Below are 26,444 nucleotides of genomic sequence, written 5' to 3'. Positions count from 1 at the left end.
GCACATCATGGGGAAGCGACAGGAGATGCCTCCTTGGCCTATACAGAAGCCTTATACGGTCACGCCTTGACTAGTATATAATTCTGCTGCACCTAGTGCTTTGAAAACGTTAAATCCTATCCACCACTTGGGTATCCGCCTTGCTACAGCCTGCCTTCCGGACAAGTTCTGCACAAAGCCTGTACATTGAACTTAACGAGTGGTCTCTACACTTCCAAAGGACATTTTAGATTCTATGCCTTGAAGGTACAATCAGGTGTAGATCATCGGTTCCATTCAATTATTCACAACTTGACCATGTCCAGGCTGTTCCATAACCGCCCAGCCACCAGGCTACCTCTATCCCTCCGATTGGAAGCACTGTCAGAAGAAACGGGCGTCCCTCTTTTAGAGGATGTTCTAATGGCTCCTACTCGGCTTCCACCGCCCTAGTAGTGGCAGATTATCCAGTGTGTCATCATTCTTAGAAATATCAAAATGAGCACCTGAGGCACATATGCACTCGCATTTTCTTGAGCTTAAGAAGTATTCCTGTGCTGAATTTTACACAGATGCTTTGAAGTCTCCTGATGGTGTTGCTTACGCAGCTCTCGGACCCTAATTTTCAACATCTGGGGCACTAAATCCACAAACCAGTATCTTTACAGCAGAAGCATACGCTATACTCTCAGCTATCGAACACATAAGGCTCACAAATGTCGCTAAGGCTATTGTCTTCACGCACTTATTAAGTGTAGTAAGAGCCCTAATTAGTCTAGGAAAACATAAGAACTCCATTTTGAATGAATTATACAGTTTGTTGTGCTCACCATATGTGCAACCAAGTGATTCTTATGCTGGGTACCTGGCCACGACGGTATAAAAGGCAACGTAGCTGCTGACAAAAACGTCACTTCAGTGAGTTTTAGTGACACAGATGGAAATATCCCCATTCTTGTCATAGACCTAAAGTCTTACTTACGCCGTAAACAGGAATCATTGGCAAGGAGAGTGGGACACACAAGCATTGAATAAGCTACACGTGATAAAACTAAAGCTAGGGAACTGGATAAGTGAGAAAACAGCACGGTACAAGGAAGTGCTTCTTTGCCGATTAAGAATAGGACACGCGTATGGTACTCACTCGTGCCTTTAGACCTCACTCATACCTTTAGACTGGGGGGAATCCCCCGACTTGTAAGTGCGGCAGTAATCTCAGTCCTCCATTATTCATTGCCTTGCAATAGAAGCAGAGAGGAAAGAGTGTTTCCCTTCTGCATATCGCGAAAATATGCCTTTGAACCTGAAATTAGTCTTATATAGCTGAAACAGGCACTCCGAAAATCATGTGGCCAGGTCATGTTTAGCACACGATTAACAGCCCTTGTATTCAAGGGCTCTTTTGAAGCTCTAGTGTTACTGTTATGTTTTACTGCATCATATTTTAACGAAACCCAATTGTCGTAGCCCACATCGCTAACTAGTCAGTGTCATTATCTTAGTAACAACATATTTTACGCCATTTACAGCGACAGGTTTTAGGCCCTTTTACAGCCATGCCACATCTACCATAAGGAATTCACTGTCCACGCCATCGGCAATTCATCGACGTTACCATTTGTCATTGTGCTCTTTGGCCATACCTGGCCCTTGCGCCATAAGATACCACATATGATCATATCAAATAATTGCAAAGAATTTTACTGGCAAGTTATTGTGGTTGTCATTAATGTAAAAGTAGGTGACTGTTCGATGGGCAGTCACTTGTTCATTAATAAGTGAAAAAGATTGTGGAGCATCTTGGGCAATTATAAAACAAACCGATAAAAGTGACAATCCAGTGCAAAACCAGGTGCTCGCAAAGCTACTGCAGGTAAAGGCGTGCCAATAATTGACTCTCTAAGCAACACCAAATAAGATACCAACAGTCAGCGCAGAATTGCTTGTCGCAGCATGGTAACGTGAGCACACAAAATAAATGTAATTAGGTGATCAGTGCTCAATTGAAAGTGGGAATTGGATCAGCCAAAAGACCTTAAGATTTATGGGCAGACTGCAGTGGTGCTATTAAGGGAAATGTGCTGTGGTTCAATCACTCCAAATGCAGTGGTCAGCCAAGTTCACAAATGTTTTTCCTGCTTATTATATATATATAAAAATAAAATCTACTCTGATGATGTTTTATTGATAAGGTTACTTGAAGTCCAGCTATGAAATGTGCCATCTTATATTCCATACACAATTAACAGCTAAATGTAGAGTAAGAATTAAATTTTCTGGAATTCAGGTTCACTTTTTTCATAGGTTCAACTTTAGGAGTCAGGATGAAATGTTTAGTACGAGGCAATTTAAACTTGGGAAAACTGAAACATTATTAAAGGCTACATCATAGCGTTAGCCATTTATATGACCCTGAAAAAGGATCTTGCACACCTGGGCACTCGTTTTTTGCAGATTTTAAATCTAAGGCATGTTTTGCCCATAAGTACAGGGTTTGTCTGTAGAGTAATGAGGCTGGGTCTGGTAAAAAGAATTAATTGATCCGATCAGTACATATTAAACTTTTCCAAAATAGTCTCCTTGGGCGTCGATACACCCATACCAACACGATTCCCACGCTGCAAAAGCTTCGTGGAAGGCAGCTGCCGTAGCCTCTTTCAAGGAGACTGTGACAGCCCGTTGGATGGCAGGAACATTGTCGAAATGGTGACCTTTCAGGCTTATCTTAAGCTTAGGGAACAGGCAAAAGTCTGCCGGGCTCACATTGAGGGTGTATGGTGGCTGCGGCAAGGTTGCAACGCCTATCCGGGCCAAGTAGGCAGCCACAACAAAGGCAGTGTGAGCTGGAGAGATGTCTTGGTGGAGCTTCCAGTTAACTTTGTAGAACAAGGCATTGATGGTTCATCCCAGAGGTACAAATGCTTTGTGAACCACCCCACACTTGTCAAAAAAGAATAAACATTGCCTTTACCTTGGACTTCGACATTCTCACTTCCTTGGGGGGTGCAGGGGTTCACGGTATGCCATTTCGGACTTTGGCACTTGGTTTTGGGGTCGTACTGGAACACCCATGATTCGTTGCCTGTTATTACCCCGTCAAAAAAGTCACGTTCATTTTTTAACTGAGCAATCTCGCGGGAAATGTCAACTCGTCGTTTTTATTTGTCACTCAAAACTTTTGGCACCTATTTTGATCAAACCTGGCTCAAACTTTCAGAAATATTCTTGTGAACCGTTGTTTTGCGCATGTTGAAATCTTCAGCGATTGATCTGATACTCGAATAACGGTCGGAGTCCAGGAGATCTTTTACTTTGGCCACATTTTTGTCCAGATCGCTCCATGTCTTGAACAGTCTCCTGTCCGTTCTTGAACTTGCTGAACCACCTGTAAACCTGGGCCCTTGACAGGGCGTTGTCTTTGTAAGCCTCCCTTGAAAGCAAGGTGAAAGCAAAATTCGCGCACTGCTTCTCCAGTGGACGCTCCATTTTTGATGCTTTCTACCGTGACAAAAACTCGACAATAGCTTTCATGCCGCTTCAGATCCTCAGTGTCAGAGCTCTGATGCGACTGCCGCCCGGTGCTTTAATTATGTTGAATTTCAATGGTAGATCCAGATCAAGTTTTTCTGCTCTCTATGGAGCAATCCTATTCCAATGGCAGAGTGAGAGTGAGTTGTGTGTTCCAATGACAGATTGGGACCAGCCATCAATTCCAGATTGCTCTGCGTAGTAAAAATATTTGCTCCGCTGAAATCTGCAGATTTGACCAGAAGTCTGCATGACGTATTTCCGTCACCCGCCTCTGCTTCCTGTCAAGGTCACCTGTTTCCGGTTGCGGGCAGCTATGGACGACATGAAAAGCATAGATGCAACATCACACCATGCATTTTTGTTCCTGCTCCTGGATAGTGATAGCTCCGACTCGGGCACTATCCGAATGATGATTCTTCTGACACGGAAGAAAAACAAACGCACGGAATGCTAGCCACGGTAATGCTGGGATGATCAAGATGATGGTGGAGATGGTGATGATGCCTACCCGGTCCACTTCTAGTCTAGCGCCCTCTCAATTGATTTCCCTGTACTAAGCGCCCCCACGGGAGTGCATGCATTTCATTCGCAGATTTGACGAGAGCGATTTCAGTCGAAGTGATGCACTCCGTTCATGATCCGGCCAAGCGCTCATGATCTGCCATTGGAATTGAGCATTAGCTTAGAACTCCCACCACAAATCCCACCTCTGGGGACCGTGCTACTGGCAACTGCAGCGCCGTGTGGCAGGCAGTTTCATTACTTTACGGGTAAACCCTGTATAATATTACCAAGTACTCATGCCCCCTGAAGAAAAAAAATAGAACAAAATATTTGACTGCATTTGTCTAAGTGTAGAATGTAGATCAATCGTCAGGCTGAGCAGTTTGACCTGTAATGACCTGTATGCTTTTGGCGCTTGTGCTGTGAAAGTTGGAATGTGTGGAGCGTTGTATTTGTCGCCATAAAAAAATGTTGTCAATATCTGCGTCTTTGTGGAATGTCACGTCTGTGTAGTCCTTCCTTGAATGGGATCGGGAATAGCTATGGTGTACTACTTGCAACAGCTCTCCTGCATGTTGATTTATAGATATCAAGACAAAGCAGCGTTATAATGTTATGTATAAGAAAAGCATTCGCCGTTCACTTGGCATTGGTTTGTAAAATAATTTAACACTTTCACTACTGTTTTTCTTGCGCTTGCAGTCAAGGCTGGTGGCATGCGGATCACACAGCACAAACCAGGAGGTGCTACTCATGAGAAAGCCCCTGAGCTTAAAAAGGATGAAGGGGATGATGCTGATGAACAAGTCTGTGCTAGGCAAGTCGAGTATCATTGTCTACTCGTTATCAAGTAGCTGCTAAATTTGTTTTCTTGGCTACAATATGTGCTTACTTAGCTAAGTAGTGTGAGCCATGCAGTTGCTTGTGTATCATTACACAATTACTGGCTGCAGAGATGATCATTTGCAGTTCCACAAAAATCAGATTGCTGACTGTGGAGCAATGCTGTCTTAAAAGCCTGCCATCAAATGTGACAGTGCTGACTGACCACAAATTTTAATACAGCCAACCTTCGAACTAATGCAATTGACTGCTTGCATTAAATGTTGTTGTTATTCCATTGCACTTTTGTTAATTTCACAGCCTGTGGGAGCTTTTCAAGTGTTGCCTTTCATTGTGTAACTACCCTAACTTTTCTGTTCACAAATACAGAGCATGCTGATGTATGAGAAACAGTGTAAATTGCCTTGCTGACCTTGCTGTGCTGTAACGAGTTACAGTGGGCTTAGTAATTCCAAACATGACAAAAAATGTTATGTAGACAAGCTGCTGGCTCTTGCAGGGTGTCTACTAATCTGGAAAACCTGGAATTGTCAGGAAATTTGTCAAAAGCCTGGCCAGGTCATGGAAATTGAGACTAGCTTATGCGAAAATCGATGGAAACGATCTTAACCCTAGATCAAAGCTGATAGTCGCTCCCTTGGCTTCACCCACAGTGAACGGCGGAACAAAAGTGTACAAAGACAGCAAGGTACAACTATTGTTTCTAGACACCATACAGCAAATTCAACAATAAAGCAACGCAACTAGTGCTGATTAATCGTTTGCATGTCTTAGCTTGGCTCGAAATTATTGTAGTTAAGCCAATGTTTGCGCATTCGTATCATATAATAAATGACGGACCAGATTACCACTGCTATGACGCTCACTGGCACATGGGCCTTCCTCCATGCCGGAAAAGAAAAAAAAAAAAATCTGCTTTCCTTTTTTTCTGCGGGACCTGGCTGTAAAGTAGTTTTTGACTGCCCACTAAAAGAAGTATAGCCAAAGCAGCAATCCAAGTTCAACCGATAGCTTGCACTCTTGATCTTGTTGAGTCAGTAACGCCAATGCCTGCATCGAAGCACAGTTCCGCAGCCAATTGTGACACCCACAACTTTCAACACCAGCATGGTGATTACTGAATGCTATCCTCTGCTGCACAAGAAGTCAGGGAATATGCGTAGAATTGTCAGGGAAAACCTGGAAAAGTCGGGGAAATTAGTAGATTGGTAGACTGGTTGAGACAGGTAGATTTGTCTTCGTAGTGCTGTTTTCTGCAGAGGATGATTGTACTGTGCCACTTTTGTATTGATACCATGTGGCACAGCAAAGCATCTTTATAGCACTGTTCGAGTTCATACATTGAGTGAACAGACGGAAACAACCTTGAGACGAATATGTGTGGTAAAAAATAAAAGAATGTCCATGTGCACCATGCCATGCATAGATGTAATTTGTATACTTTGTGTGTGCTGTAAAAGATGTGACAAAGCTACAAACCCTCAAATACTTCAATAGAGAAGGCTGATGGTAACTACAGAAGCACTTTGTTTTTGGAATGGAATATTTAGACATCTGAAGATCATAACAAAAGGAAATAAACATTCTAATGTTCCATGCCCTTCTGTTTAAAGCAGTAGCAAAAACCAGCGAAAGCGAAATTTGCAATATGCGTGGCTAAACATAGCTTCACCTTGCCTCCTCTGGTGACAAGTCAGTGGTCAGTATATGAGATGGGAAAAATAACTGCTGATTTTTCTCAAATGTTATTGTATCTTGAAGATTCTGCTTTGCCTAGGAAAGCATTGATGCACTTGGACCACTTAAAAGTAAGCTCTTTGGGTATGTCTTGAGCAGTGACAAATAGGCGTGCACGTGCCCCCCTTAGGCTAAAATCCTCCCTTGCCACGCTTGGGATGATGCTAGGCATTGAACTTGGGGAATTTTCCCAGAGCAATTTACTGCCTCTTTATGTCGCTAAAAGGTAAGACAAAAAAGCAATGCTGTCGTTGAAGTGAAATTAAAGATTTTCTTCATTTCGTGATTTTCTGGCACTTGTCTCAATGCTTAACTCAAGGTTGTAGCAGTACCCAAGCACAATGGCATTGTGCTGGGGCCGTATAACGTAAAACTATTCCATTGTTTTTATTCCAATCTCCTGACGTCAAATTTGCGTAACCACCAATGCAAGCATCAGGCAGTCACCCGCAGGGCTGTCTGAACAAACCAATCAAATGCTCCCATCATTCATAGGAGGTAACTTTTGTCTGCTTGAAAAACGAATAACATTGCCTGCACTGAGTGGCTTGTCTTATCTAATTGGCTCACAAGAGGCGAGGAGCATGCTCAAGTGGAGAGGGATTTGATGGGGCCGAGCCACTGCACTGAATATCGATAACCAGATGAAGAGGGTGGTGCCAGCGTCTGCGATTAGTCCGCTTTTTCTTACTTAGCTTGCGGTGGCTCGTTGACATTCGCGGTGGCATGCAACGGAAGCTTAAGAATGATGCTAAAACAGATCCTCAGCAAAGAAGAGTTGGCAGAATGAGGTCTTAAATGTGCCAAAAGTGCTCGAAAACGTTACACGGCCATGCAAAAAGTTTCATTGCACGCAAATAAATCCGTACTCTCCGGCAGGGGCAAGTACCCAGTGCCGGAGCGATCAGCGGCAACCATCTTTTATTCCTTTTGGAAAGGGGCGCCTGCGGCTATTCAGAAGAAAATTCAGTTTTGTTCGGCATAATAATGCATCTTTAATGCATACGCATCACTGTGACGTGGTAAGTTTTTGCGGTTTTGTGACGTCACGTGAGAGGCAGGTGAAATGGGTGCAGCCCGAAAACTTTTTGAGCAATAGTTGAGGGCTAATGGCAAAGAGGCGTCGAATGAGAAATAACTTTTTGTTTTGTTCGGTCAAATTATGCATAATCAGTGTGTACACGTCATATAATATTGTGAGCTATCGCGGTTTTCGTGATGTCGCGTGGCAGACAGGTGAAGTGGCGGCGGTCCAAAAAAGTTTTTGACCAATCGCAGTGGGCTAATTGCAGAATTGGAATAGAAAAGTTTGGAATAGTTTTACGTTATAGCACCCCTGAAAACTGTCAGCATAACAGAACCAGCAGAGTCCTTGAATGGGGCCATTAAGACGCCTTGGACACCTGTTCATTTGTTGACAATACTATGTTACAATGCACATTTTCATGTTTATAGCCCACACTCAACACATTACATATTTCTAGACAATGTTGACATGGCAAAAGAGCTTTGCTTCTTTAAGTTAATGCACTTGGTAGAGTTCCACTTTATTTAATATTGGCTGCACATGTGTTCATAAACACTTTTACTGTGATTTTTAAAGGAATACTGAAGAACACCACTTGATCAGTTTAGACTGGTGAACTATTCCTTCAGAACTGTTTTCTTTGATTTGGCAGGAAAAGGTCAATTACCAGCAGAGAAAACGAAAGCCAAACTTTAATTTCACGCAAACTTCATTGCTGGCATGTCATGTGATATCACAGATTTCCAAGTACTTTTCCATGTTTGGGTTGTGACGCAGAAAAACTCAAAACTTGCTATAATGAGTCTAGTTCTTTTAAAATGCAATGCACCTCTTAAAAGATAAACAACTAGAGCCACAGAGGTACTGTCAAGATCCGTGATGTCGCAGCAAGCTGATGCTGGAATTTCAGGGTGGTGTAGCCACCCATTTTGTTTTTGCATGCTTATGGCTTTCCAAGCCTGCTCTCAAATTGAAAGTAACCATTTTGCTTTTACAGAAGTGCAATTAAGTAAATACGACAGTTTATCTTCAATATTCTTATTTATTGTCCTTTTAGCAGCCTGTATAATACATAGCTCTCATGTTCTTACGGCAGTAGTGCACTGCATTCTTGCTGGCTCTCTGTGCGTTCTTGCAGTGTGTTCTTTGCATTTTAAGGGCCCTTGAAACAGTTCAAATTTCGTAGACTCTTAGGGTACAGCTAAAGTTAATCATTCGCACCACAATTTGTGTGAAATGTCTCACATTAAGAGAGCTTTGGATCATTTCAAGTTACCCTCCTCCATAGTCATGCATTTTCTCAACTCGTTCGCCGCGTGATCGGGGCTAAGCTCCGCCTTCACTGGCTCTGCGTCACGATGGCACATCGTGTTGTCGACTTCCGGTTCTCTAGGAGCGAGCGCGCGAAGCCTCTACAAACTCTGCCAGCTTCTTGGCAGTGAACCCCATGCGAGAGCTATCGAAACAGCGTGCATTGCAAGCATTCTTTCGCAGCGCTGAACTTGTCTAGTATTCCGGTAACCACAGGCTAGCTGGGCGTTTCGACGGAACGGCGGAGGCATAAACTCAAGCTACTGAAGGAACTTTAGCGTAGACGTACGTGAGCTGCCTGATCGGTCTCCATGGTCCAGCCACCCGTTAGCACAGAGCTTAGCCAGCCAAACAAAGAGCCAATATTGCTCTAAGCAAGTGTGAAAGATTTTAAACATTTACAAAAACGTGTTAATGATTACACTCTTGCGAAAAATTTACACCAGCAGCAAAGAATATATTTTGTTACTGCTGCTGTGTAAGGTTGAGCTCTGTGCCACCAGGTGGCTGCACTGTGCAGACCATCCACATTTGCACTTCTGCTCATCCCGTAAAAAGACACGCAAGGGGACACGGCCAGGCCGTGTCCCCTTGCGCAATTGCGCTCGCGTTTAGCCTAATACCGGACTCGCGAAACGCTATTGCGTTAGTAATCTTCCGGTGTAAAGTGACGGCTGCAAATGCGAAAATCCTGGCGCCGATCGGATAGCTGCAGCCAGTCCACTCATCTGCTGCCTTGCAGAGGGACATGATGTTGCAGCTTGACATATTTCCAGTCTCTACGTTTGCAGTCCACAACACAACAAACTCGAATCATAGTGCTCGCGAAAAGACTGAGACAGACTCTGACCGCGGAGCTCTCGTCAAAATGGAGCACGTTGTAACACAAGCAGACGACGCTTGCTGTGTGCCGGAAGTGCTTAAGTGTAGTGAGAAATTGTTCTTGTGCATTCTCTTTCTGTTACTTTCTTTTTATAGAAAGAAATTAACTAACGTTCCAACTATTAGGAACATCATTTGTTCACCATAAAGGTTGAAAAATTATAGATGACGCGCCCTGGGAAGCTAATAGGATAGCTCACCCACATGACGTCAATTGGGTGATTTACGTCGTATGGGTAGGGGCGGCTGAAAATTCCGCCGACCAATGTGCTGGGATCGGGAGTGATGTAGATTTTTAAAACCTTATAATAAATTACACGCTTTACGCAGAGCACTTAGATGCGTCAATTAATGACCAGCACCTTCTCTAACGACTCAGTACGTTTGTAGAAAATTATGAAAATCGTTTCAGGGTCCCTTTAACCAAGGTTCTTTTTTTGCGTGTGTAAGTTGATCTTCTTATGAAAGGTTTATATTTTTAATGAGTGACTTGCACAATTTCTTCATTTGCAGCCCTCCGAAGCAGCACCTTGTCATTTCGGGAGTAGTTGCCAGGGTATGTATGTCCTCTATCTCCACGGCACATATTGGCAGGGCATAGTTCTATACATAGCCATGCTTTCTGTTCTTACCCTTTCCTTAACTTTACTAGTGTTTAACTACACTCGTGGACAACTTTCTGTGGCTATGAAGGGAAAGCTACAGAGGCAAAGCGCACATAAAGGAGAGCACTTCTGAAAAGAGTCACTCATTTTAATCCACGTCAATTTAAGCTGGGGAAGGCAGAGCATAAATACCCTATTATTAGCAACAGTTAAATGAGGCAGAACACACCACTGAGTGTAATGGTTTACTTATTTTGCTACTTTTTCCTTCCGCGTCTGAGGAGATGCGAAACTGTCGTATATCGAAGCTGCGTCGATTCAGCATCTGTTCTGAACAACCAAAGGCCCTGTCACACGCTGCTGGACTACTTGGCGCGGTAACACGTGTGCAGCAGCCATGTGCCCATAGCTTTCCCTTCAGAGCCACAGAAAGTTGTCCGCAAATATAGCCCTCCACGGGCTTCAACATTTTCGGTGAGCAAGAAGTACACACATAATACATGTGGTCGAAATGATTTTGGCTGATTGTTGCAGCATCATGGGTTTAAGTATGCAGTATTCTGTTCTTCATACACAGTTAAACTATAATCACTACTACTTGACAAATATAGTAGCAAAATTCCCACAACTCTTTATGTTCAAAATAGTGCTGGAGTAGCCAACATGTAGAGGCTGTTTCACACTTAGGAGAAAGCTCTGAGCACATTGCATCATGATGCGGCGAGCGCTGGAGTCTGGCGACGGCAGTAGCTCGGGCAAGCGTAGACGCTCGAGCGACAGAATCTTTATCTGCATTGTCTGCTACGGTGGCGCATGCTGGCCGCATTGTCGGGAAGCATGCTGCACTGCATTGTACGACGCCAACCTCTGAGTCTTCATTGGCTATAATCGAGTTTCACAAACTTCTTTTGACAGCATGCTTTGTTTGTTCTTTTGAAAGGCCAGGGTACTGATTGTGTGCACATATATTTCTTCACTGTGTGTGCTACTGTAATACGCAGCAACAAGGAAGACACGCCATAATGTGCACACAATGTGCTCAGTCTTTGACTCCTAAGGAAAACAAAGCACTCAACAATGATAACTGCGGGGCTCAAACACGATGAAATAAATGGATACGAATAAAGGAATGTTATAGGGTAAGGCAATGAGCTGGAAATGATTCTTCTCGGCAATAGTTCATTACACCAGACAGACCCTGCCCGCCGGCGAGGAAATGGACGCGTCACGCTCCAAACTTCACTTAGTATCTCTTAATGTCCCTAGTGGCAGCGATGACAATGCTAATTCTGGAGAGCAGTGAGGTAGGTGTAAAGTGACTCAGTCAGTGATGTGTTCATTCACACCACGTCCCACTCGCTGACGATAGTGGGCCAAAGCCTATCCTCGGACAACCCATGAGGAGGATGGCACGCCAGCAATACTTTCAATGAGCCCTAGACATTTTCAAGGATGTGTAGGTCCGGGAATTGGTGCGGCCACTCCAAGAAAGTGATTCCGCGCTCTTCAAGCAGTTCTTGCACAAAAGTGCAGTGTGGATTGGTGACCTAGTGTGTTGGAATATATAGTCGCCTTCCGGGAACGGGTCGTGAAGAACGCACAGAATCAGTACATCGTCTATGATTGCTCCGTACCTTTCAGCATTGAACTTGCCTTCAAGGCATATCATACCCGCCGTGGTTGCTCAGTGGCCATGGTGTTGGGCTGCTGAGCACGAGGTCGCGGGATCGAATCCCGGCCACGGCGGCCACATTTCGATGGGGGCGAAATGCGAAAACACCCGTGTGCTTAGATTTAGGTGCACGTTAAAGAACCCCAGGTGGTCGAAATTTCCGGAGTCCTCCACTACGGCGTGCCTCATAATCAGAAAGTGGTTTTGGCACGTAAAACCCCATAATTAATTTTTAAGGCATATCAGTTGGCGTTGCACAACGCTTAGTAAAGAGTATTGGTTCAGTTCACGCAGTAACGATGAAGTCCGCGCACTGTCTCTGACAGTAGCAGGCTTCCCATCAATGTGGCCAGCGCTCGCTGCATCGCAATGCAATGCACTCTGAGTTTTCCCCTAAGTGTGAAACAGCTTGTACATCCCTTATGAAATTGTGGCATGTAATATGTTAATGCCTGCAAGCAATTTCAGTGATTGTGCATCTGGCAGAAAAAAAATCAAGTCAGTGAAAATCTTGCAGTCACTCTTTTTCAAATTGCTGAACAAGATAAATCGGTTCTTGCGAAAAAATGCACCCACGGTGATATCCTCCATTTCCAAGCACCTGCCTGTTAAAAAAAAATATATATATATATATATATATATATATATATATATATATATATATATATATATATTAGGGGACTTGCATAAAGCTGACAAACCTTTGCTGCAGTCAAGATACATTGGATTTTGGCAATGAGATAGAGAGGGGCAGGTTCTAGCAGCTGGTTATCTGCCCTGTCACTTGTGCATATCTTTTGTGCTGTTTCTCCAGTGTTCCTTCACTGAAATTTGACATGCCAACATATCTGGTATGTAAGCAGTTTATGTGTACAGTTACGTCCATTGATATATGTAACTGGCACGAAATTCAATATGGCGCTCAGAGCACAAGCTTCACTGGTAAAATTTGCTGTTTTGTGGCTGTGCCAACCATCCATCAGTACTTCGCGCTACCGTATTTACTCACATAATGATCGCACTCGTGTAGTGATCACACCCCTAAATTTTGTCATCAAAATTAATTTTTTGTTTCTTTCCCGTATAATGATCGCACCCTAAACTTGTTGCAGCGATATGTCGTGTGCCAAGTCTAGCTAATGGTGATCGCGCTTACCATCTGTTGAATGCTATGCGAACGACTCTTGAAGACATACCAAGCGGTCTGCTTGGTATGTCTTGTGATGCCCCATTTCATTCCTTTCATCACTTTCCACACTTTCATGAAAAAAAAAGCTACAACCAAACTTGCCTCGGCTTTATTATTTATAGGCTTCATAATGGTTTTGGTCTACAACAACAACGTAAAGGGCGCCTTTCGATTCTTCTCATCTGCACTTGTGGGCATGCAACAAATCGCGAGCGACAACAATAATGGTCACGTTTACACTGATGCGTTAGAAGTGTACCCTATTCATAGCTTGTAACGCAGCTAAGATATTCGCCCACCCTTAGCGGAAACATGCTGTATTAGGAGAGCAGTTAAGACAAATGCCGCAGTTTCCTCAGCATGCCCGTCATGTGTTTCTGTCACTGGCAGCTCCATTTCTGTCCCCTCAAAATGGACATGGCTACGATATTGTCACAAACTTGCCGATGGACAGCTGATGGACATAAACTCCCTCCTTATAGGATATTTAAAAGGAAGACACTGCCTGCTCAAGAAACTTTCCCAAGAAATGTCATTGTGTGGGCAAATGAGAACGCGTGGATGACGAGTGCGATGGTGGAAGAGTGGGTTAAGATTGTCGACGGTGTCCAGGAGCCCTTTTGACAAAGAACTCGCTCCTTATCGTCAACTCTTACCGTGGGCACTTGACCGACAACGTGAAGGCTGCGCTCGCCCAAGCGAACACGGACCTCACTGTCATACCGGGCGGCATGAAGGCCAGTTGCAGCCACTTGATGTCTGCATCAGCAAACCTTTCAAGGATCGTCTGCGGAAATATTACACAGACTGATTGACTGATGAAGACCACATGCTAACGGCAACAGGCCGCATCAAATGTGCATTGCTATTGCAGCTGGCGGGCTGGATAGCTGCAGCATGGGACAACATCCCAGGTACTTTGATCGTGCGCACCTTTAAAAAGTGCAGCATATCTAATGCGCTTGACAGTACCGAAGATGGTGCACTGTTTGAAGGTGACAGTGACCAGGAACACAGCAACTACGACGTTGAATGAGCTCTGCACGTTCAGATTCAATAAACTCTGTTTGGATTTTGTGAACGCTGTCATCGCTTTTTTTGTTCGGCCTACATTCGGGGTAACTTTTTTTTTTTTTCCCCCGGAATTTAGGGGGTCGGCTTAGAAGCGGGGTCAGCCTAGACTCGAGTAAATACGGTACATTTGCAAACTCTTTCTCAGATTAAACATAGCCACAATAGAAAGCATCAGGCTTTTTACCTCTGATGGTCTTGTGAATGCATTTTGTGCCCTAAAGAAACTTCAGCTGACCTTGGAAGGTTTGTGTGGAATGTTGGTTTGGTAGAAAAAGTATGTTGTGGGGGAAATTAAGGCCAAACTCCCTTTCCATAAATTCTGCTCCAAAGCCCTATTTCTGGTATGTTAGTGCGATGACAGAGGTTTCAAAATATTTTCTCACAATTGGCTGACACAGGGAAAAAATGCTGCATTGAGTCTCTTGTTGCTTTAGAATGACCTCCTTTTCCAATAATGAGTTAAACTCCGTTTCTTAGGTACATAGCAGGCAACACCACAGAAGCTACGCAAGTAGTGCGGTCATGGGGACCTCTCCTCATGCATTCTGTATTGCAGTTGCTCTTGCCCACCTGCAGTGCTTCCTAAAAAATAAACTATTTCATATATTACAACTACAACTTGTAACGCAAGTTTGTGTCAAGTTACGTATTATATTTTGTGCCTTTGTGCTTCCAATATGTGGAAGCACAAAGTTCTATGTTTTGGTTGGGAGTACAAATGATGCACTGTGGCCGCTGGTCGCAGATGCATGCCATTCCGCTTGTTTGGTGGTAAATATAGCAGGTTCAGAGCTTTGGCTTTATGTAATGAATACAATATATTTTTCTACATAACAGTGAGACTTAAATTTACATTGAATTACATAATGCAACCTATATCTTTCTTTTATATGTGACGCACTATTATTTGTCGTGGATGCAAAGAGTGACGTGCGCATGCAAAAGGCAAATGCAGACATGTGCCTTTTTCTCCAATACCGTCGAGTTAGTAGTACAGTGTCATTTTGGTGATGCAATCTTCACGGGAACCAAAAAATAAAACTTATCAGTTGAGAACCGTATTATCCAAAGAAAGCTCAAAAATCTATGGAAATAGGCATACTCAGTGATAAACTCAATAGCAAAAGTTCATGTGGCGCGGAATGATGCTGCTCTGTAAAACACATTATGTGGAGCAACACCACTTGACGCCACGCGAAATGCAGCCAATGCACTTTTATTCAGCAACATTAACCCTTTGAGGGTCGAATTATTTTGAAAAAATATTTCCCAGGTGGTCAAATTACTTTATTGCAGATCTTGAATGTACAAAATGTATAAAGTCAGGAATAAATAGTACAAAATAATTAGGAACAGTATTTTGGTGTCGGCATCACTCAGAACTGCAAAATGTTGAATAGTATTTCCGAGCGTGGTACTCCTTGAAACACGAGTCTACGCACAGCGCCTTCTCGCAGTCTGCACACCTAAAATGTGTGTGTTCTCTTGGACCGAGGAGCTGTGTTGGCGCACACATGACATCTCTGCGTGTGGCCGCCTTGGGCAGAGGTCTGAGGCACCCTCTCGCGTAAGCGCGTTGCCGCTAAGAGCAGTGCCAGTCAAGATAGAAATCAACTTCTGCCGCCCCTGTGAGAGTGTGGCGACAAAGAGAAAAATCACATTTCAAGCGCCTCCGTTACGATCACAGGGCGGAACCGAAACTGCGAAAGCGCGTTGCCACTGAGAGTGAGAATACCTCGCGAACGGCACTGATAAGCAAGCTAAGAGCAGCGCCAGTCAAGATAGAAATCAACTTCCACCGCCCTGCAAGAGAGTGCCGACAAAGAAAAATTTTACGTTTCGGGCGCCTCTGTTGTGATCACGCGGCGAAATTGAAACCGCCAAAGGGGCGTTGCCGCAGTCTGAGCGACGCGCTGAAGCTAGCAATCAGCTCTGTTTATCTCCCCAAGAAGGTAGCACCAATTTTAAATGCATCTTGTAAGTGCTAAGAGGTGGCAGCACCTCCCGGTGAGCACGCATCGTCATTATGGGGCAAAATTTCAAACGGAGGGTCGGAACCGTACTCGTAAGGCAAAGACCTTGCAGAACAGAAAACCACCGCCGTACATGTACGGCAAAAACCTTCAAAAGGTTAAAATAGCTCCTCAGTTTGTGCAGAACTTCCTTTTCAATGTCCGTAAAGATAGTTCTTCAGAAAGTAAAAAAAGAAGCCGCCATTTCCTAACCCACCTGAGCATTTTGCGATGAAGCCTCAAAGAGTATACTGTTAGAGGCAACACAGCGCGCGTGGCTGCACTCCTCGAACCACCAAGCGGGCGCCACGCTTAGTATTGCGGCGCAAGCTCAGAGCCAGAGGTGGAGTTAGCTGCGTGTCGTCTGCTACAGTGCCTGCCACTTGGCCGCGAGCAGCGAAACTTGGATTGCCCGTGTGCTTTGGAGTACACAAGGGTAGTATTCTAAATCGGCTATCAAAGCAGGCAGGCATGCAGCAATGGTGCGTCAACAGGTAGTATTCTAAATCGGTCGTCAAAGCATGCAGCATGCCTGCGTGCTTTGATAACAGGGTGTCTGCCAACCGGGAATTCTCCGGAATTTTGCGTAGTCTGGAAAAACTCGGAAAACTAAGGGAATTTGTGCCTCTATCAGGGAAAATTAGCTCCAATTTTATTGAAAGGGTCGAAAGTCGCGATAATGCTGGCTCAAGTAATGGACAGGAATCGTAATGAATTGTCTTCGACGCCCTGTTGTCGGCTGGAGGAGTTGCTAGTGTCCAGTCAACAACCGACTTTCCAGATTCTCGATAATTTGGACGGCTTCGTGGCACCACCACGTACCCAATAGTCAATGTATCAGAACATCTGAAATTTTGGACACAAGAACTCTTCGCCATCAGATTTTTCGGATATTTTGCTGTGACATTAGGTCCAAAATGGCGTTAATCAAAGGCACCACCGCTGCCATTTTTATTACCTCGCCGCCTCGAACCGGCGCTCTCCCACACAGATCCGCTGGCAGCTGTAGTAACCACCACTGTGGCAACGCTAGGCCTAGCTGCTTTGACGTTCACTATGAAGCTTCTTGTTGTTGGGTGCCGCGTTTTTTATTGAAAGAATTTGCTCGTGTCAGCAATGGCACGGACTCCGCCTTTGTGGTCCTCGCGATTGGCTTAGAAGCTTGGAAAGCACGGCGCGTTGCATAATGCTGGTTCCCGAAAGTCAGCATCGCCTGTGTACAAAAATGTTACTTGGTGAAGCATGCACAAAAGCATTGCAGTGAAGCATAACAAGCGTGGGAAGGGGCTATTGCCACGGGACACAGTATGTATTCCTTAATTATACACGCGTGCACCTGGTATTTCCTGTCACAGTATGAGCACCAATATGTCTAATACGTGTACCAACAGGCCTGCAGAGCATTTTCGAATGTGCCTGTGGCGGATTGAGCCCTTAAGGCAGTAAATGACTTACTTGTTTTTTCCAACTGGCCAATTTTTTGGATGATTTCGAGGCCCCTAGGGAGTTCAAAAAATCGAACGTGGACTGTGCAACTGGCCAAAATGCTTCAAATGGTTCATGGGGCGAACAAGTGGCGGAAGAAGGGCTAGAACAAAAAGGACCTACGCATTGGGGAATGAACGGGAAAGGAAGCGTGCTGCCACCGTTTTGAGCTCAAAAGACAGTGTTCGCTGATGCCGAGATGCAGGTTTTCCGCATCCAAACCAAAACAAACTCTTTAAAGCAATGAAACAACACTGAGGCGTCGTGCGCGGGCTGAAAGTATGTCAGGAGAGTTGAGGTTGACTTACGAGCTGTTGAGAGAGAATCTCAATTGTGACAAAGTTCGGGCCTCATACCACTGAGCTTGCTATCAGTTGATAGAAATAGTTCATATTCGCAAATATTTGCTTGTTAATGTATCTACTTTTTATTTGTATTTCTTGAGAATGTCCGACTTGATTTGCTAATTTTTTTCGTATACATATTATTTAATGTGCATTTTACTAAGCCCTCCTTTCTATTCTCTTTTTGAATAGCATAAACACTACTCCTTAGGATTCAAATTGGATTAAGTTTTTTTTTTTTTTTTTTCATATGCTTACTAGAGTGACGTCATCGGCCGATATGGTTTCAGCCCGTCATGACACAACACACAGTTCTGCATCACTCGGACAATTTTGTTAAGGCACTCGGGGAAACCCTGGAAAACTCGGGGAATTTGGAAATGTCGATATGGTGACACCCTGGATAACCAATTTAGAGTACTACCTGTTGATGCACCATTGCTACAGTGTTTGTGTACTCCAAAGTGTGCGCAATCTAGGTTTCGCCACTTTGCGCTTGCACCTCAATACTTATCGCGGCGCCCATTCTGTGTTATCTCTAACAATGGCCGCGCCGCGCCTGTACATTGCTGAGAGTGCATCGCCAGCAGTTTAGCGCAGATTATTATCATTATCATCTACAGCGATCTCCTCTGCAGCAATTTCTTGCAAGCTGCACAATTCGCATGTCGCCAGATTGGTCAGTTCGGGAAACACCGCAAGACTGTGTTGCGAAGCACATCACGGCCACCTTCTTTGTCTGCGCATCCCCGCCTATAGGTGCACCTCCTCCAACCATTGACAGAGGGTGCTACAAGTTCACCATGAACACTTCACAAATTGTGTGCAATCAATCCACATTGTTTTCTGGTAGCATAGTTGCGTGATTTCACCATCATCAACCACCCTATTCGTATCGGCAGTGTACCAGTGGCTCTCTCCCGGTGGCGATTTCTATCTGCTGCTGCTGCAGAGTCTGCACAGCTGCTGGCGTGTAACACGTTTATGGGTTGGAATGTTATTTAAGCTAGTACAATGAAATATAAAGCTACGAGATTTAAAAATACAAGTAAAAGCCTAGTTTTAGCAGTCGTATTATCCACTTTCAGGTGAGAACAAGTTTGCATTAGCCGTACATACATTGCTCGTATAGGACGCTGGCCAAGAGAAAAAGAAAAAGCGTTATCCCAAAAAATGTATTACGTGCATGCAGAATCGTATCTACAAGATTGCACTGTATTTGTACAAGGGACGTTGAAAAAGTAAGCTCCGTAATTCTTTCTTGAAAGAGATGAGGTAAAACAATCGCTATAAGAATCCACATCCGTTGTTGGTTCAACAATGGAAGGAGCGTCGGCAAAGGAGGAATGACGCATGCGCAAAGTGCCAAAGAAAGTGTAGCAGCAGACAGACGTGTTGGCAACGTGGTCGCTAATGGAAGTGTGTGCTGTTATCCTGTATGAATGGGCACATGGGACTAGTGTGTCCGTCATCCATGAACGCCTACAGATTGTGTATGGTTAAGAGGTCGTGTCTCGGGCCTTGCATCATAGGGCGCTGAGTTTTACCAAAGTGGTTTCTTCAAACTGATTCCACGTTACGACAAATGTCTCAATGTCTGTGGCGACTGTGTGGAAAAATGGCGCAGCGTGTATAGTTCATGATGCCTCTTATTTTTATTTCTTTTTCAATAAAGTTTTTTTTGTTGGAAATAAATGCCAAAACTTGCTTTCGGAACATCTCTCGTATTAATTGGACTTGGGAGAGTCAAGCAGCTGTGTTATCTGATGCCAAGCGGTCTTGCAGTGCCCCCTGAATATGGGTTACCGATAAAAGCAGCCCATGCTTTTCTCTGGCTACAAGCTACCACAAAATTAAAGTATAAATACAGACTGGGAAGATTAAACACCTTATTTGCTATGGTCATATCCCGTTGCTTCAAGGGACAGAGTTGTACCATGCACCAACACTTCATCATGACGGGCATATTTCAGGCTTAAACACTTGCCGTTCATCATTCCTCATGGCATACACAGGATAACAAAGAGCCAGGAGCAATCAGGTGAACAGGCCTGCAGAGAAACTGCATGTTCTGTAATTGTGCTCTACATGTGTGCAAATATTCAAATCTGTGATATCAAGGGGAGATGCGCCTCCGAGTTCGATTTGGTTAATATTTCAACTAACTGGACAAAATATCCAGGATATACATCTTATCACCTATATTGGAATATGCCTTTAGTTTCTTAATATCTCATCTGGGTGTTTTTCATTGCCCCCAGAAGTAGGGAAAGTATGGTCTCTTCTGCAAGATTTTGGCTTCATGTTAGGCCGATAGTATTCTAAAATATCTTTTATTGCTCCCTATAGACAAATCATTGCAAAGAAGCTCAGATTTTTTTTTCCCTATTTTAGTATATGTTACTCTGAATTCTAGTAATGAAGAACATTCACAATCGTTTTCCTACATTGCACATGACCAAAATTGCTGCATATTACAATAAAGCCTCAACACTTGCATTCTACAAATCATTGTGCATGTGCACACAAAAACTTGGCTGAGATTAATTCATATAAGTGCAAGAATTTTTGTGCACAAGCAGTAGAACCTGCTGCAGATTAGAAAAAGAAAAGAAAAACTAAGTTGAACATTGTACACATTCTTATTACTGTTGTAAATGATCAAATGGCATGAAATTTGTCCAGAATGTAGACTGGCCTTTTCAGAAAAGTGTGAAGCTTCAAAATGCTTTTGCATAGCGGATACCTTCAGAACCCCTACAAGCTTCCTGTAGAACTTTCTCGCACTTATACTACCCAAATCTAACATCATTAGACCGCTTGACTTGCAATATGAGGAATACAGTCGCCGACCGTTTATTCGGACGTCACGGAGACTGCGAAAATGTCCGAATAAACAGGTGTCCGAAAAAGCAGATTAAGAAAAAAAAATTAATCCTTTATTTCCACGCACTTATTCGGGCTCGGCAGTAGGCTTGGAAGAAATCGCGAATGCGCCGTTGCACGCTGTTTCGTTTACGCGCAATCACATAAGCCTGAATCTTGGGAGAGGGTCGTACGGTCACTATTAGCGGCTGAAAGCACGGTCACTGCTTGTACACGTTCCACATGCGACGGCAGCGTAGCACATGGTGCGTCATCTTCCGACTCGGAGTCGTCGTCCGGCGGTGCAGCGAAACCTGAGGAATGATCTTGCCGTCGTCAAGTTCTGCGCATGTCAATACAGCAGTGTCAGCACTTATGCAACTGTCAAATGAGACGGTGTCCGGAATCGCAATGCAACCACTGCACAGGTCTCGGCAGAACATTTTCGGCGTCAGTAAGGAGCACATCGGAAGACGACAAATCCTAAGCCTCCCAGCACCCGCTTGCCGGCATTCCCCAGCGCAGTATGCACGGGCACTGTCGGCACCATTAGAGACTTGATGCGATGTTTCCGTATGCCGCGTTGGATCACCGAAACCTCGACACAGCACACAAAGCAAACACCACCGTGCCGACACAAGTCGCACAAACGAAAAATGCGGCCTGTTCGCAGCGTCTTGCACGAAGAAACAAATCGGCTGCTGGATTGTCTTGACATGGCTTACTAAGCTGAAACCGGAACGCTGCAGAGCCACTCTATCTAACCAGGCAGAAACGATGATGATGAGCGGGGATTTCCAGTGGCGCCACTTCATGAGGCAGCAAGGAAGCTCCGTTCAAAACAAAAATGGCGTTCAGCAAGTCGAACCATGCACCGGTCAGAGTCGGTGCATGGTGCTCTCGACCTAGTTGGCTCAAGGAGTTTCCGAAAAATCAGACGAGAGATTGCAAGGTGTCCGAACTTTCGGCAGTTGTTATACATTATGGTCTATGGGGAGAATGGCGGTGCTGCGAAGCTGACAGAATAATCGGGCGCGTCCGAATTTTTGGAGTCCGGAAAATCGGTGGGCGACTGTAGTCGGGATTATGACATTCCTCACGATGTCCTTTGGGTTTCTAAAAAGCCAGAATGATTGCCCTCGTGCAACTTTCCAAAGTTATGTGACTGGACATTGACACACACAGAAGACACACCACAAGAACACATTATGCAAGATTCCATGGTCTTCAGGACAAATATTAAGATTACATGGAATTTTACACAGATGGTTCTAAAACACACAAACACGTGGGTGTGGAGGATGTTAGGAAAAATTGGGAAACCACCTAGCATTCGAATACCACAGCATGCCTCTGTTTTCATTGCTGAAGTTATGCTGCTGAAGTTATGCTGTATGGACTGTAGTTAAAAAAATTCACTAACAAGCAAGAAAATACAATCATATAACACGAATTTGTTAAGTATAATACAGGCACTAAATCTGAAATCTGAGTGAACCCCTGGTAGGGAATATTTTAAACAAGGGGACTTTCAACAAGTATGGCAGATCAATTAATTTCTGCTGGGTCTTGAGCCAAGTTGGGATACTGAGTAATGAAACAGCAGATATACACATCCACAGCAATGTACAAAGGCATAACAAATGCAGCACTTCCCTACCGAAATAGTATCCAAGCAATCTGGAGGGCCTTGACGAACGGAACTCTTCCAGACAAGCTATACCTTACCAAACCCGTGCTTGGCAAGTGGAAGTCCTGCTATCACCAGGAACAATATATTGAAGCAGTTTTATGCCGACTACGGATTGGGCACGCACCTAGCACACAATTTTTTACTTGCAAAAGAAGACCCACCAGCATGCGAGAAGTGCCAAGAACCACTCTAATGCACATTTTACTGACATGTAAGCATATTGAAACACAAATACTGCTGTACAATTTATATAAATTGCACATACCTTTACACCCTGCCTCAGTTTTGGGAGGTAGTACACTAGTGCCATTACCTCACCTGGTTAACTTTCTAGACATTGGCCATTTACACAACCTATAGATCAACACGCCTTTTGCAATTTTCAAATTTGATTTTATTACACTTTGTGTTAGGCGCAGCAGACCCTTGATTGCCTTTGCATCACTAAACCCCATTTATTTAGTGTAGAACTTCCTCAGTCTTTGTGGCCCACGGTAAATCACACGATGGCTATAGAAGTGACCATGTCTCCTCAACAACTGAAGCAAATTGTTTTTCGGCACAGCAACAAAATCTTGTGGAGAGACTAATACCCCTGTCACACGGGCACCCGCGAACTCCATTGAACTCCTTCGTCTTTACACCAATGAAGTTGCGCTCCGTGTCACACGATCTCCCTTGCGCCAAGGAAGGTAAATGGAGATTTTGGGCGAAGGGAGTTCGGCAGTGACCATTACGGTTGGATGGAGTACTCACGTTCCCAGGCAGCTACAGTTCTGCAGAAAACCACGCTAGTAAAGTCGTCGTAACTGGTTCATTTACAAATTATAGCATTATTTTTTTTGCCTTGGGATATATGCCACATAATGGAAGTTTTAATTTGTTTTCAAGGGCATCAGCACCTGCACTCTCTACACCAATACTTCGCCACGCGGCATCGGGAAACGTCGTTCCGCCATTTTGTTTGTTTTTATATGCACGGGAGCCGCACGTATCGTTCAAGCCGTACGGGTGAAATTCTCCGGGTGACACGCACCATGAGCGATCGCGGCGCACCGCGAACGCACAGACACGCACAGCGGAATCGCAACTCGAAGCGCACCGGCCCAACTACGTGACCCGCTCTGCCCACGCACGAAAGCAAGAGCGCAGTGTGGCCAGCATCGCTTGCAACTTCGCTATGCTTGGAAAACAAGTCTTGCGCTAACGTACCGCAAAGATTCCCACTGTGATTTTATATTATTACATACTGCGTTAAAAAAATGCACATAGATTACTTTAATGGCGACCGTATACGTGAACAGTTGCACGCGGAAGTAAGCGCAGCAGCGCCGTCCGTGCGGCGCCCATCGAAAGCTCGCGCTGTGCCGTGTAGCACGGCCGCAACTCCATTGCCGTCAATCTCCGTTAGGGAGTTTCATGCTCAACGGAGTTCGCGGGTGCCCGTGTGACAGGGGTATAATACATTTTGGATTTTTCTTTGAACACAGCAGGGCAACAGTTTCCACCTGCCAACCTCTCGTATATGCAAGCGTGGCCTTAGCCCGAGCACTGGTGAAAATTCTAGATGAGCTGATGCCATCTCGGCCAGTGCTAGAGCTTGTTTGTACTTGCACTGGGAAAGCTCGCCATCTAGGCAAAACTTCTAGTTGTAATTTTTATCAGTCAAGCATGAATGGAAAAATAAAGCTCCTACACCTACTGTGCCTCAATGAAAATCATTTTTCGCAGGCTTTTGGTTGGAGAAACGCTTAAATCATTATATATATATATATTTTTTTTTTTTTCGAATGAAAATAGAATGTTGAAGCGTGATCTTGGAACCAACATCTGGAAAATTTATTTAAAAAGAAAGACATGCATTTTCAAAGCAGATTTACCCTTACTTGTGCTCGCAGGATGCAAAGAGCCTAGGAGCCATGGAACAGAAGTCAAATAATGCCATTGTCGCAGGGTATTGCCTTTAGAAGCCAGTGGCCCACATGGTCTTTATGCTTCCCGAGTAATATTTGGCCTAAAATACCTAGGTATTTATATACAGAGAAATCTAGCAATACAGACGTCTCAAGTCCGATTTTGGTGTCCTTGCTGCATTTATCATTACTTGGTTTTCAATTAAAAAGATTGCACGAAGAATGACGGAAAACACTTTATCACTGGAAGCTCTGGTTTTCTCGTGCCCATATTAAGATGGTACTTTCAAATGAGTTCTGAGTAAATCTGCAAGGTGGGAAAAGTTTAATGATAGGGAAAGTTGTCATCCACTCAAGAGTATCCCAGACTTGGAAGGGAGCCCACTCTTCTTTCTTCACAGTTAAAGAAAAATTCACTTGAAGCTTCTTTCAGGGCACATTCTTCTTCCGTCTAGGTGTTTGCAGCATCTGGCAGCATCTGGTAAACAACTTTTTTTTTAATGCAACAGTACCATTTATTCATTGAGATTTTTTGTAGCGGACAAGTTGTCAACTCTTTCAAAGCACCTTAGGATTCTATTGCAAAATTATTTCCACTTTGAAGCACCTTTACAGGTCTTTCTGCGATCTAGGGGAGGCATTTTAAGTATGCCCAGCATGCGCAATGCTTAAGGGAGCTAGAGCAGCGAAATAAGTCCCTGTTCATTGACTGAATGCTAGAAATTTGGTCAATGCTGAGGTCCTGTGGCTTAGTGGTTTTTGCATCAGCATTACTGTCGTCTTTGTCTGGCCTTTTCAGGGGGATGCCGACTTTCCTGCAGAGGCAGTACAGGCTTTCCACAACAAGCCACACCCATCGCATGAGTATAGGGCCTCCTCCTCCAAGCCAACTATTATCCAGCAGCCTAGGAAGTAGGCATTTCTGTGCTTATGACAGTGTATTGTGTCATTTGCCAGCTTTGATGCAGTTACTGAGAATGTTTGCGCTTTATCGTTCGGACCAATTTCAGTTTGTTCTTCAGTGCACTGTCACTGCTGGTGCCTCTTATTTTTTCGCTATGAATGTTTTGCTTTTGCAGGTATATTGTTTTGGTTTATTTTTTATATTGACCATGCTGTGTCAAATTGATTTGGGGCAATTATAATCTTTGGCACTTACGCTTTCTTATCCTTCTGTATGGCAGGGCTCTTTCTATTCCCCTGGTATATTTTTTTGAGTGAAACCTCCTGCAGGGTTTCTTGTACCACTGTTTTCATTTTAATAAACTTATGGTCTTGGCACTTCTTGGTGGTGCTCTGTTATGCATGCAGCAATTGTGTATATTTTGGCATGCTGCACTGCATAAACACCCACATGGCACCTGCCAACATGATTGCAAATATAGGGGAGTGCATAAGTTAGTGTGCTCTTCATTCTTCAGCAGCTTTTGCCAAGGACTCCAGTGCAAGCCTATAGAATGTGCACTTTGAGTCAGAGTTATGTGTTATTGGTGGCAGAACTTGTATCAGTCATCTTGTCCAAATGGTCTTCAGGATGCAGCATGGCAGTGCGCCATCCACAGAGCGAGATGGGATCCCAGATGCCCCCTCGTAAGTTGTTGACAAGTGGCTGATTAAACAAAGACTCTGTACAAACCTTTTTGGCAGAGCAGTTTGCTCTAGAGAAACGATATGGCGCTTTCGACGGCACGCCGCACGTTGCCTCGGTGACGGCGCACGAATACGAAACCACTGCCGCTTGTGCCCTGCTACTGTGCGATCAGCTGTCGGAAATGCAA

The 26,444-nt window shown here is 44.2% G+C and overlaps 1 protein-coding gene across 1 annotated transcript in view; it reads left to right on the top strand.

Annotated features, from left to right (window-relative positions):
* LOC135901240 (death-associated protein 1) overlaps positions 1 to 25,947 on the top strand; it is a 36,113-nt gene extending 10,166 nt beyond the window's left edge. Inside the window, exons 2-4 of the mRNA XM_065430954.2 lie at positions 4,717 to 4,831; positions 10,328 to 10,370; positions 25,466 to 25,947. Of these exons, the coding sequence (XP_065287026.1) occupies positions 4,717 to 4,831; positions 10,328 to 10,370; positions 25,466 to 25,582 (275 nt within the window). The 3' untranslated portion in view covers positions 25,583 to 25,947. The remainder of the gene's footprint in view (positions 1 to 4,716; positions 4,832 to 10,327; positions 10,371 to 25,465) is intronic.
* The last annotated feature ends 497 nt before the right edge of the window (positions 25,948 to 26,444 follow it).

This window comes from Dermacentor albipictus, chromosome 1 (assembly GCF_038994185.2).
Source record: "Dermacentor albipictus isolate Rhodes 1998 colony chromosome 1, USDA_Dalb.pri_finalv2, whole genome shotgun sequence".
Taxonomy (NCBI): Eukaryota; Metazoa; Arthropoda; class Arachnida; order Ixodida; family Ixodidae; genus Dermacentor; species Dermacentor albipictus.
This window is presented reverse-complemented; position numbering and strand designations above follow the sequence as displayed.